The 13,753-nt window shown below is 39.2% G+C and overlaps 1 protein-coding gene across 3 annotated transcripts in view; it reads left to right on the top strand.

Moving 5' to 3' along the window:
• nectin1b (nectin cell adhesion molecule 1b) overlaps positions 1 to 10,882 on the top strand; it is a 186,936-nt gene extending 176,054 nt beyond the window's left edge. The window contains exon 9 of one of the 3 annotated variants that reach the window (XM_033632376.2): positions 8,204 to 10,882. In XM_033632376.2, coding sequence (XP_033488267.2) covers positions 8,204 to 8,443 — 240 coding nt within the window. In that variant the 3' untranslated portion in view covers positions 8,444 to 10,882. The remainder of the gene's footprint in view (positions 1 to 8,203) is intronic. The other 2 variants (XM_078166939.1, XM_078166938.1) reach the window with 2 other exon arrangements.
• Positions 10,883 to 13,753: the final 2,871 nt, after the last annotated feature.

The following is a 13,753-nucleotide window of genomic DNA, read 5'->3' as shown; positions in this document are numbered from 1 at the left end:
TGGGAGAAAAGAGCAAAAGGAAATATCAAACACTACACTGTACATTTACTACCACTTGAAAACTAAAATGCTCTGCTTCAATCGCCAACAGCTGCACCAGTGTTCTTCTGTCCCTCTATTAACTGCAGTAACTACAGTGTTGTTACTCACCTAATGTTATGTCACTGCTTATATGACAGCGGAGCAGTGGGTGAAGATACGCAGCCACTTTTATTACAGAAAGACATCGCTCCAGAGCTAAGACACTGTCGCTGCCGCAGTTTGTTTGTATTTCTATTACGTCACTTCGCTAAAGCAACGCCTGTGCAGGTAGTCGGCGGCTCTTGATACCCAGGATAAGGTGTGTACATGCATGCATCCTGGATTGTTTCGGAGTTCTCCAGGTAGCATATTCAGGTATCTCACAAATGGGATAAAGGCTTAATCGGATTTCTGAAAAAAATGCTCAAACACAAAAACAGAATGCTCCAAAGACCCGATCATGTACGGGTTATTCATGGCCATATAAACAAACTCAGTGACACCAGATCATAATCTCAGTTCAGGATAGCATCCTGTAATCGGAAAGCTAAGTTTCAGCTCCAGATGTTACTGAACATCTCTTTGTCAGCAGATGTTGCATGTTTCTGTCAAGTGTTAAACAACAGGAGAAATATCGAGTGACAGCTGTAGAGTTAACAGCCGATGCTTTCAATGAACTTCTATCATCACTTCAGTTTGCGTTCAGTTTTAGCGTTTGAACCAGACAGTGACCGCGAGTCAGTGTGTAAGAGCATTCCAGTGAGACACTGCTTAAGGCTCAATCAGTCATTTCTCTTCGGGGATTTTGTTTTTTTTAACGTTCTGTCTTCAGATAAGCCATTATTCTAAATCATTGAAACCCTGGGCCCACTGCCCAGGGTTTGATGTTAAAACTATGGAAATGCCATAGAAACAGAAAAAGAAACATTTCAGCTTGACTCCCGCTGTAGATCACCCTAACGTGATGTATTCTACGTTCATAAAAAATGTATTGATTAACAAAAGTTAAGGTCAAACTCCAGCAGTTGCCAACTGGCACTCAGGCATATGAAGGCATCCGATTTTAATGAAATGCATGAATAAAAGCATATTTTAAAATTCTTTCTGTCTAAGAAGCCAAGAAATGCTAAATAGGCTGAACTTTTTTGTAAAAGTTACAGACAGTCATCTAAGGCCTAGGATGTGCTAAGAGAAATTCAAAGCTCCAATGTGTAGGATTTGAAAAGGTCCAACTTTGATGCCCTGAGTGGTAGCAAAACTGAAAAGCAAAGATGGCTAAAAGCAATGCAGATTTTTTTTTTTAAATCTGACAACACGCAGTTGTAAGTTTTATTTATTGTAGAAACTACTCTGTACGCTGCTCTCACGTAAATGTAAAACTAAGTGTGGGTGTGCTGTCAGTGTAGCTGTGATTTTGCTTGCAGCAGTTATAGAAATGTGATTCTCTGCAGCTCAGACTGTACTATGGTGCCTCCTGGAAATGTATTTGACCTTATCCACTGTACCTCTCTGATGGAAGGAGCCCACCTGATAATCCTAAACACCCCTCGCATCCTGCATTGTATCCACATAAGTTTGATGCATACAGTATATAGAAGGTGCACATCCTTTTTTAATAAAAAAGGAGGCACTTACATCAGATTTGGTGAACCTAATAAATCAATTATCATGAAGTGGATAAATAACAAAACAAACTTTCTGTGTAAAGTTATTATGTTTGTTGGATCTATCTGTCCATTGTAGGCTGTCTGTTGCTAACTGCAATAGTCATTTCTGTGCAATCATGTTTCTCCGATTTGTCAACCACTCTGGAATAATGATAGAAGAGCCTTATAACCTTGGCGCACACTTAATTTATTTAAAGGAATAGTGTGACATTTTGGGATATATGCTGTTACGTCCCTGCTAGAGGTCTAGGGGATGGGGGAGTAACATCATGAAATAGAGGGATCCTTCAAAAAAGAAAGAGGCAAGCCAAACAAATAGTAGGTTAAAAGGAAGTTTATTTACAACGAAAATGTGACAAAATGGACCACCAACGAAAAATGGGCTCCAAAAGGGAACCGGGTCGCCTGTGGCAGGGAAACTTGACTTAAGAAAACAATTAATTTGCTATTCTTTCTAAGAGTTTGATAAGAAAACAGATCTCTCTCATCTGTGTGCACTAAATAGGCAGCTACAGCTAGCAGCAGCTGCTTAGCTTAGCATAAGACGAGAAACAGGGCCAACAGCTAGCTTGAAGATAAACTGTCGAAAAATAAAATCTGCCTAACAGCACATTTAAAGATCGAAAGAGAGACGTAACAACAGTTGGCTTTAAAGTATTTACTGTTACAAGAGCCAGACAAGCTGTTTCCCCCTTTTTCCAGCCTCATGCTAAGCTAAGCTAACTGGCTGCTAGCTCCAGCTTTATATATCACAGACAGATACTTTTGGCAAAAAGGTTACTTTCCCAATATATCACCTTAAATAATCAAACTAGTTTTGATTTTAAAAATGACCAAACTTCAGTCGTCTGAGGGGCGTTTCATTGAACTATTTCTTACAGGTAGGTCTGACAGGTTTTTGTTTTGCTTTATTTTTTTATCTTCAGTGACACTATACCTCTAACATTATCTGCAGCAGTAACTAAGTTTCAGATCTGAATCCCAAATGTCTTGAGACAAACCTATAAGTTGGGATAAATGTGCTCTTCAGACTGTTGCTTTTAATTTTGCTTAAAATCACCAAGGTCTTCTCCCATAAATTAATAACCTGACAAAGTGGAAAGTTTTATTCAGCTGCTTGAGCGGCCTTTGATACTGACCTGAAGTGAATAAGCTTTTCAGACGCTTCTGTCTCCAGCATGTGTGTCAGGAGAGGTTTACTTGCATGTCTTCTGCTGTGAAAACACCAATTCACCTTCACACACCATCACCGCTCACCCTTTTGTCTCCCTGAGAACCGCTGTGCTTATCTCACCATTCATCCCTCACAATGTCATTTTAAATCAGAGTCTTTGCTTTTGGGCACTGTTTCAGTCCTCGTTGCACTCAAACTACATGTTGTTCATATCCCTGTTAAAATAATTAAGGGCAATTGATTTAAATAAAGATATAATTTCATGTTGAGACAAATTGTTTTAAGCTTTATTTATAGGTTACAACATACATGTTGGGTTTTAATGAGGTGAACTTATGTTTGTTTATGGCCTGCTGCTTATCGAAAAATCCCTTGTTTTATTCACCATGTTTTACCCATCAAACTAGTACGAGGATGTAATTATTACGTTAGAAAGATATTTTGTTTGAAATGTGCAACAATTTATAGGCAGATTTAAGTCTGTTTGTGGTTTTGTTGCCCCATCAAAACATTTTCAGAGTTGGGATCATCGTTCTCGTAGATGTAGAGATGCTTGAGGAATATTCGTAAGTTCCATTTTCATTTTCACTATCATCCTTTTTTCTTTATTTTTGCATGTCTGCTATTCATTATTGTCATTCCATAATCATGTTTAATTCATATTTCTCCTTAACTCCTTAAAAGGCTCATATGGTTATTATGTGTGATTATTATGATGATGATTATTAGTAGTAGTAGTAGTTGTACAGTCATGTTGTTGTGTCTTACCTCTTCTCACTAATATGTACTTTTCATAAGAAGGAAACTGCGGATAATGACACCAGGCTAATTAATTTTCTGGTAGTGATTTTAATTTTGGGGTGAGGGACAGGAGATTTAGCCTAATTCTGGTCAGATTTGGCGCCAATTGATTGACCCTGGAACTATATAGAAATAATCCTACTGTCCCTTGCTCAGAGCAGCCATTGTGTGTCCGGACTATAAAACGGCAGAATCATAATTTTGACAAAAGGCCAAACCCTGAAATCAACCCATAAAACAGTTATGGGTTAAGATACTACATTCAGATGATCTTGTTTCTGTTCCTGCAATTTGTGGTGATTTCACATCCCGCTATTGTCATGCTATAATATCATTTACTCTATGTTGGAATGTGCAGGGAGCATTGTGGATAGCTGTGTCGATACAAATTCAATAGCAAGATACATTGTGGTGTTTGAAACTTGACTCTCCACCTACTCAAAACACATGTTGGAGCATCATTTCAGTTCAGTAAAGGCATTCGTGTCAATAAGTATTCATTAAGTCAACTCGTACATTTCACCCACAAGTGGGATGTGTTATTGCCTTTTCTTTCAGTGGATTAAATCTTTAGTATGTAGCAATTTGAGTGTGATGTGCACTCACAATGCACAACAGAGTTTTGCATGCCTCATCCAGTGCCAGTGCCTTGATTAAAATTCTTGCACAGCTAGCACTGAACGATGCAAAATAAATACATGAACCTCTGCAGTTTTCTAGACTTGTTGACTCTAAGTCAGAACTCCGAGCTGGGTAACCAGATTCCAAGTTTACACAAGGACATGAGCATGATGGCTGACATCCTGAGGACACAGAGTACACAGCTCCATTAAAGATCTTAAAGCCATTACAAACTTTCAAGTAGCACTAGAGGCATTGTGTTTTGAATTCTGATAAAGACGATAGATGCTTCAAACAACGTGATGTAACACAAATACAGCAGAAAAATGGCTGCAGTTGTTTTGGTTAAATCTGACAGAGGCAGGAAAGAAAAAGTACATTTTGCAGTCATGTTTTAAAGTCTTCTCATTCAGTCTGGATATCTGATATTCAATCAAGTAAATATGAAAATTACAACAAGGTATTACTTCAAATCATGCAAACAGCTTAGAGGGGCACCCCAACAATTTTACTTGTCATGAAGAGTTTTACTCAAATTGGAAATACAGTTGTATAATGTCTTTGTGGGCTTTCTATAGCATGAGGAAATTACCCCTAAGATGTCATCAGGGTCATTTCTGATTTAGCTTGAGAGTAAAGCCCCTTGCACACATGCACTACAAACCTGAAAATAATATAGACATTAGGCTACTCGGAGGAGCTGTATGTGAAAATGTAAATATCCAAATCAGTTGGATCGGACATTACACAGAATTTATCCTGCCTGCTCCCTCATATGAAGTCCATGTGAGGTCACTGTGGAGCAAATTCACAGTGAGAGAGTGGAAGAAGTTTCTATTATGCGGATTGTGCAAAACCCAAAGAAGACATCAACATCTGAGGGTGAAAAAGGTGGCTCAGTCACATGAAGATGGCACAAAAATGTTTTACGGCAGTAAGGGCCAAGGCCGAAATCTTCAGACACTTTCAAGGAACAGCTAGAGACTCAGTTCTTTATCATATTATGCACCGACTCAACCTGGTCTCACCCTGAAGTCTCTGAAATGATGATAAATGATGTGCGGCGTCAGACACTGGCGATAAAAACTGTCCTTTAAAGTCAGCATGATACGTGGCAGGTCGCGGTTATAGTTTAAAATCGTCTGGCAGCAGCAGGGGGAACAAGAACAAAACTTAAAGGAGAAGTCCGGTATTTTGCACTTTGAGCCCCATTTCTGGGTTTATGATAAAATAGAGCGGTTAAGACCAAAATAGGGACAATTGCTCATTTTCGGAGAACTTGGCTTTCCCCTGCCTGGCTTAACACTGCTGCCTATGGCCATGTGTGAACCTGTCCTAAAACCACCCTAAACATTAGGTTTCAAAGCCATGAAACTCACCGAGTGTTCAGTGGTGTTCCTTGATGTTCTGACATAAAAATCGTAGCAAACTGTGTTCCATCCGTGTTTTCGCTATTCATCTCGATTGTGGAACTATTTTTTCAGCTACCTCACACCCGTGTGTAAACTTCCGCTTGATCGTTCGTTTGACCCTGAGGCGTTACACACTCCAGCCCACTTGATGGCGATAATGCTCCTTTACGTGGGTGTCATCAACCGGCAGGAAACCATTGCAATGTAATGGGACACAGAAAAGAAGAAAAGAGAGGAAGGTGGTGTTCAAAGGCATCGTACTGCGAAGGTTGTTTACAAGTAAGTAATCCATTGTGCAGCTGTTTAGACTTATTACAAAACTTCTTCGTTTGTTCTCGTTCTTCCTCCAGGAGCGCACACAGCACTGTCAGCCGGCATTTTCGTTGAGCTAAAAGACTACAATGACTACAACCTTGTCGTAAACAACCCCCTTTCCGTCTTCGGTGGCGGATTACTACCAACGGACAATGAGGCTTCCTATAGAAAACCAATGGATTAGACAAAATGTCAGTTTTTACGATTTATGATTTTTAGACAGAACAGCAACGAACGGCACTGACCACTCGGTGAGTTTCATGGCTTTGAAAACAAAGGGTGGTTTTAGGACAGATTCACACATGGCCATGAGCAATCGTCACTATTTGGTCTTAACCACTCTATTTCATCATAAACCATCCAGAAATGGGGCTCAAAGTGCAAAATACTGGACTTCTCCTTTAAGGTGGCGAAAGTCCAAGTGAGGCCGGTGATAGGGGTGGTGGATAGGCCCAACAAACACTAAGTTTTACCCGGGAGAGCGGTGTTCCCATCCCATAAGATTAAAAAGGCAAACCCTGTTCTTTTTGCTTAAACCCAGCCATGTACTTTTGTTGCCTAAACCCAATTGCATGTGTTAGTTGTTGAATAAAAGTCGTGTTGTACCGATATAGTGAGTGTATTTTGTGTATTTTGTGTATTTTGAAAGAGTATGTGTATGTATGTAAACAGTAAATGTCCTGTGAAAATGGAAGTGTATTTTTGAAAAGACACAATGCATGTAACTACTTGACACTGCGTCCCAGAATGTGAATGACCAACACACCCAGGGTACCTTGCATGTTGTATTTGGAAGTGGAAAGTTCGTCATTATGTGACGAGGTCGGAGTTACAATGTGTTGACCGGCTATGTGACCACGGTTTAATATGCGTTATGTCCTGCCTCCTGCACGCCCTACCTAGGCGCCAACCTTTGTCTAAATCAAAAGGAATATTTTCAAAAGCTTCTGACACGTAAGTGTTACATGTGTGAAAGCAAAACTCTGGACAATGTCTGGCCTGTTTCTGTAGACATTGTTCAGGCTTAAAAATGATCAGAAAGCCTATGTTAGAAAGTTGGGGCATGGGGTTTGATAGATGTGGGCATATGCCAGAGAGTGTCAAATGAAAAATGCTGTTGGGTTGCAATATGGGAATATGAGAACGGTTGGATCCAGTGTTTTTGGAGCTTGATCCACATTAGGGAGTAAAGGTCAGGGCCTCTGCTGCATCGATTTTAATCATTCGTTTTTGAACCCATCTCCTGTGAGTCCACCAAGGTAAATGCTAAATTGATGGGGTGCCCCTTTGAATAGACACTGTTTTACTCCAAGTATTGGCATCATTGTAGGCATGTAAGTATAAGCAAACTGAGTGCAATAATTTAAATCAGTTCAGTTAAACAAATACTGGCAACTGATTAAAGTGTTTTTTTATGCTTGTTGTTTGACAACATTGGTTCTTAAGTCCAGACTCAAATCCAGACTGAGAGGGCTGATTTGATGCATGATAACTGGCACAAGCCCCAAACGAAATACATCCACTATTTTCTCTATCTGTATCCAGTCGCTCTCATCACTGTGAAGCCACATTACCAAACCTCCAGCTGGCCTAAACCAGTTTGCACCACCATCTGTATCTGCACCTCTCTGACTCATGAAAAAAGGCCCTCAGTGTAAAGAGTTAGTGACTGGTTATACACATATGGCATATTTAATACCACATCTGGTCCTGTAATAAATGGACTGCTCCTACAATTTTCCTTTACTGTAAACATAAAAGTAAAAAGTCTGTTACATAAATCCCACATTTTTTACAATCTGACAAGTTAATACAGATGTTAGCACAAAGACAGACAGGAACACTGTTATCTGAAGAAGTCAGAGCAGTATAAAAAGACATGAATACAAGCCTTTTAGGATCATAAGCGTAGAGAAACAGAGGTATAAACATGGCTTAAAATGATGGTTAAATTTGAGTTTTATACAATAAATGAATTGGAATAAACTGCCGAAGTGTGACATTGACAAATAGTGGTTCTAATGTCTGTTTAGTTAACCGCACTGTAGTTAAAATAAGTGTAATGCTGTGCTCTGTAATGTACTGATGTGATGACGCTCTATTTTGGGCTCAGTCAACCTCCCTCAGAAAAAGAAAACCCTGTGACCCTGCAGTATTGTCTTCTTTCTTCTTCTTTTGTCCTCTCCTCGCAGGACTCTGGGAGGCGTCCAGAAGAGCTGTTGAACCCAGCTGAATACATGGGCTACCAGCGCGTCTGCAACATGGAACACTTCCCTGAGTCTCAGCCCGCTCCTGCCTATCCTCCCGTTACCTTCCTACCTCAGCATCCCTACACGCAGCAGCCACCCAACGAGCCTACGTACTCCAACACGAGCTTCCCCGCCCCTGGCCCTCGAGCTCCGTTCACGTTCCCCAAGGAGCAATCCGTGTGACATGCCACATAACTCTTCAGCTCTGCAAGAGGCAAACATGATAGTGCTTCATGATAACGCTTCATGGAAAACAAAGCTCTGCTGAACGGATGTGCATCCATTCCCACCTTGCTTCTGTTTGTTCTATAAGCTTAAAACACGTGTGGGCGTCCCCCTGCCATGATGAAAATAATTTGTGGCTCTGAATCCCCTGTGTATTGTGCACTGCTTGCTCCACTGAGGCTGTCTGTAGGACCCTGCTCACCTTGTGATGTTAGCGTAGCCGACACCAACTACCCTCTTCCACCACCCTTCACCCCTCACGAGTGCCCACTCATCCTGTTCGGTTTCGATTGCTTCCTCACCTTTGAATATTTTGCTTATATTTGCCAACCGTCTAAACCGTGTACAGAGTATACCATTGTATCACTCAAGATGTTATTTTTCTTTTCTTTCTTTCTTTTTTTTTTTTTTTTTACATTTCCCACAGTGGTAGTGACCTTTTCTAGCAACGTGCTTCTTTTGTTTGCTTTCTGTTTGTCTGTCAATCATATGCTTGCTTCTTTGAAAGTCATATACTGTACTGTATGTGTGATCGAGTGTGTTCTGGTGATAAAAGAAAAACAAATGCCATTTGATTTGTAATGCTAATTATCAATCTATAATGACATGGACTACCCCTTTAATGACAGTTAGTAACAGGGTTATTATGTGAAGATGTGAATTGGCAGTCTCTCAACTGAATCCTTCATTACTCTTTATAATAGCTTCTGCTGTTATGGAGTTAGACTGAATATTTCGGACTATTAGAAGCGAATGTTATCCTCATTAGCTACGAAGAAAAGGGCTTGAGATCCAACAGTATCTGCTTTCTTCTCTCTCTCTCTCCATGTATTATTATCAATCCATCCAGGTTATTATTTTTATTTTCATTATTATCTAACAGTAGTTGCCAAAGAAATATAGTTTAATTCTGTTTTTGTCCATTTGCTTTCGTGCCAGAGTTTACATTAACACTATCTTGTTTGGTGGGAAATAAACATAGTTGATTGGCAATGTGCTACACGTTCCCAGTTTACATCATCATTTGCCATATGCTGTATTTCCCCATCTGTATGTGAAAATCCGGGTTCCTCACAGAGGTTGGTTTGAGGTTCATTGCATTGTAGGTCCTTTGTGTTTGTGCGGAGTTATCAACCAACAGGAGTTGTGCTTTATGCAGGTAAAATAGGTGAAGACAATCACATACCTGGGTTGTCCTGAGAAAAAAAACCTGTTAAAACAGTTTTTAAGTTGCTCTACTCATACCTAAAGGGAAAACTTTTTCAAGGACAGCCCACTCGTTTAACATATTTAAATATCTTTTTGAATATGATTTGTACTAATATAGCCTAAATAGTTTCAAATCAGTCTAAGAGACGCTGAAGAGAAAAGCTTGCTACTGTATTTTTTTATAGAATGCTTAGTTATGTATGATAGCACTCCACTTATTTTCAGAGTCCATTTTACACTGTGACTGTTAATTTCAAACCATACATAAGCTAATGTGCTTGATGAGCCAATTTCAGGATACTGCCTCCTACACACAAGCCCTATAGACACAGCAAATTTGCATAAACTGAAAGTTCACATTTTTTGCCATGTCAAATGCTGTTTGGAAAAAACGAAAAAATACTTGTGTTTGTGCTCAATGTGAAAAAAAAAATCCTTGAGATGTTGAAGGTAATTTAGTGTCTACTCTTAATGGTTGGTTATTGGGATAGAGTAAAACTTGTGAGACTTTCTCCTGTGCTCACCTTGTTGTCTTGCGATGGCTCGATATGTGTGCTAGCATTTAGTTAAAGCAGTGGTCTCTGGTGCAACCGCTGAAGGAGTTTGATATTGCTGTACCTGCTGTGTGAAAAAACACTGAAACACTACTTGTCTTTTTGTGACACATTTATTCATGAGATCCTTCCTTTTCATTATTATTATCATCGTTATTATTATTATCATTATGATTATAATTATGTGTAAGTGCTACTATTTGCGGCAAAGTATGCTTAAAATAGCATTTACATGTATTCATTTACACTTTCAAATCCTTATGTTTTCAGTCACATTTAATTATTTCGAATGTCCTGAAGATAATTGCCATGTTTGTTTTCACCCTTGTTGTTTTGTGTTTTGTAAGACCGTAACATTTAGGTTTTTTTTAATTTTTTTAAACATATACATATATATAGATCTATAGCACACTTCTTTTGACATTTATTGTACATTTGTGGAAGGATTATACCTGAATAATTATTATTAGGGTCATGAGGTATTTTTGTTGCTGAAATAATGAAAAGATGTGAAACAGTTTAACCTTTTTGTTTTTTAATTTGGAGTTATGTTTGATGTAAATATTAACAATGTATCTGATGTGTGAAAAAAAATACAAGTCATGCAGTTTAACAATAAACTTCACAAACTACCCATGTTAGAGTTGTTGTAATTCTATCGTCAACATTTTTATGCATGCCACATACTTAGTTTAAATTTGCATTTATTTAATTATTCATTTATTCATTTATTTTGGCCACTTGGGGGCAGCAGTTTAAAACATAACATTTATGTATTACCCTATAAAGTTGATATGGCTAACATGTTAGCAAACAGCTGCCCATTTACACATCCAGCAGACACAGCGTAACATTAGCAGTTGAGTCATGGTTCTGTCCACATGATGAGTCATGTTACATCATGTTGTAAGATCAATATTCACTCTCCTTTTTAGCTTGGCTTTGGTCTCCACCAATTCTTCAGAGAAATATTTGCTGTCTTTATCTTTAGCTGGTAAATGCCCCCCTATGTTCACCTGCTAGTTGCTAACTTTGTCTGTCTGATGATGAAATCTGTCAAATGTAATGTGGATTTGATTTAAGTCAATATGCTGCATATTTACCTTAGTTGTAATAAAATATGGAGCTGCAGGAGTTAGCGACTAGCCACTTAACAGTTACCTTTTTCAAAACTAGAAATATATTTCTGTTAGCATCTATCATTATATTGCTCAATTTGCTAATAAATCCCACGCCATTTTGAATGTCAGTGTGCATTTGAATGCAGCCTCATAGATATGGGTTAGAAGGGGCCTGCTTCATCTAGTAGGTTTAGAATACTGTTATAAGCCCATTAAATGGGTGTTTTCAGTTGTCATCAGGCGTGGTTTTATAGGTTTCACTTTCAGTTTTATTTAGATTAGGTGCTAAGACTACATGGTAAGGTTTAGAAAAAAGATTATGGTTTTGGCTAATATACATGTGACGTACGTGAGTAAGTTTAAATAAGTCAATGTGGATTTATTGCTGTTTGTACTACATCAGTAGAGGCCGCTGCCTAACAATAAACTTGGCTATTTAATGGTCTGATAATGGCTCTCTGAACCTACTGCTATGATAGCTGTATTGGTAGTTTAATGAGTGTCGTGGAAATGTGGGTGTGGTTTCAGCAGGTGGTAGGAGGCAGGGTCAGCGCTGACATCACACTTGAGGGTTGGTGGTATTGACTCACTAGCCGCTATTAGCCACACCTGGAGGGAGAGCTGGAGAGGCCTTTGAGCTGAATGGGCACGCTACGAGGGAGACGGCAGAGGCAAGACATTCTGAAGACAAAAGAGACTGAGAAAGCTTTTGACACGCCACCACGAATTATTCACGTAAATACACATTTACCCTAAACAACCACGCTGAAGAGTGAGCTGGCCGACTGGTCCGACGGAACGCGGAATCGTCCAGTCTAAGCTAGCTGGTCGCGAGGAGCAAGAGCTGTGGCCTGGCAGAGTCAGCTACATCCCTGTTTTTTTGTTTGTGTCTGCTGTTTGGTGGTAAGCAGATCATGTATGATAGAATGTCTTAAAATAATGGTGTAATAATGAATTTAATTATTTCAATATAAAGTAAACTTGTACTTTGACACTACAAAATATGCATCTGCAGACATATGTCAACAACCTTGTGTATCTCTCTGTTAGCTTGCCAATTAATCACACATTAGCATAAAATCAGCACTAAATCAGTCATATCAAATCCTTACTATCACTCTAACAGTGTAATCAGCTCTACCCAGTTGTTGCTGGCCAAGGCCAGAGGAGATGTAGTTCGGCTGCCAGAATGTGTAGCCTACAGCAAGCCCCGACGAGCAGAGCTGGACGCAGTCAAACCTGCATGTCCAACACTTCATGCCCAAAAAGATTTTTTTTGCTGTGAACATCTGTTACAAAAGTTAAAGAACATTTCCTGAGCAACCCACACAAATTAAAAAAAAAGATTCTAGATTTATTCTTAATTTAATCGACAGGATCTTTCTATAAAAATGACCTTTTAGATTGGGACATTTTCACACAACATTGTTTTCAATAGATAGTACATTGAAACCCGTTGGCCCTTTTTATACCACTGAAAGCTGATTTCTGTAAAGAAGAGTTTTAGAAAAACTCTCTGCTGCTTCTTGCCTTTGGTACCCATAATGCATGCGTATTAGTGTCTCACTCTGGCTGACTCCCTGCACACATGAATGACACTAGAATAATATATATCAGTCTTGATGAGACTCGTGGTGGCTTTTGGACCTCATGGTTCAAACTGTGATACATCTATGTAATATTTGAATGTGTGTGGTGCTCAGGAGAATTTTAATTTCAGCTTTTCAGCCTTTTCTGTAGTGTGAGGGGCAAAAACTCTTTTTGGGTCCCAGGGTGTCACATGGCTTCCAGTTGCAAATGCAGCCACAAAACCAAACTCCCAGCCCAGCATTGTTTGGGGGGATTGGGTAAACTCTTTGCCTTCAAGTCTGCAAACTGCTGAATTGAACATGCTGTTTTTGTCTTATTGTGAATTCTTGGCCATAGGCAGCATGCCACTTAGTGTGCATGTTATTATAACTAAGTATTGTCTTTAAGGAAGTAAATTGGCCTTATTATGCTACGGTTGCTACCAGATCTGGCCCTATTTGTGCCCCTACAGTTTCACTCTGGAGAGCCAGTCTAGTGAGCTTTAATACAGGAATGTCCTTTATACCCAAACTACTAAATGTCCATAAATCTATCAGAGTTTTTTAGAATTTGGACCTTCTTTTCTTTTTGAACCATGAAATAAAGTCAGTGCTGTTACAGTCCATTATCATTAATCAGTGGCTGACTGGAAGAAGTTCATTAAGAAACAAGAATGCTTTGGATTTTCTGTAGTAAGTTTGAATATGTGAAATACATACAGTATAAACTAGTCCATACCCACTGAGTGCACAGTTGCCCACGTACAGTTTCACATGGTGTGTGTTTGGGATACAGGTCATAGGAAATTACAGATT

This window comes from Epinephelus lanceolatus, chromosome 4, assembly GCF_041903045.1.
Source record: "Epinephelus lanceolatus isolate andai-2023 chromosome 4, ASM4190304v1, whole genome shotgun sequence".
Lineage (NCBI taxonomy): Eukaryota > Metazoa > Chordata > Actinopteri > Perciformes > Serranidae > Epinephelus > Epinephelus lanceolatus.
The sequence above is the reverse complement of the archived record's forward strand: the minus strand, read 5'-3'. Positions and strand labels throughout refer to the sequence as shown.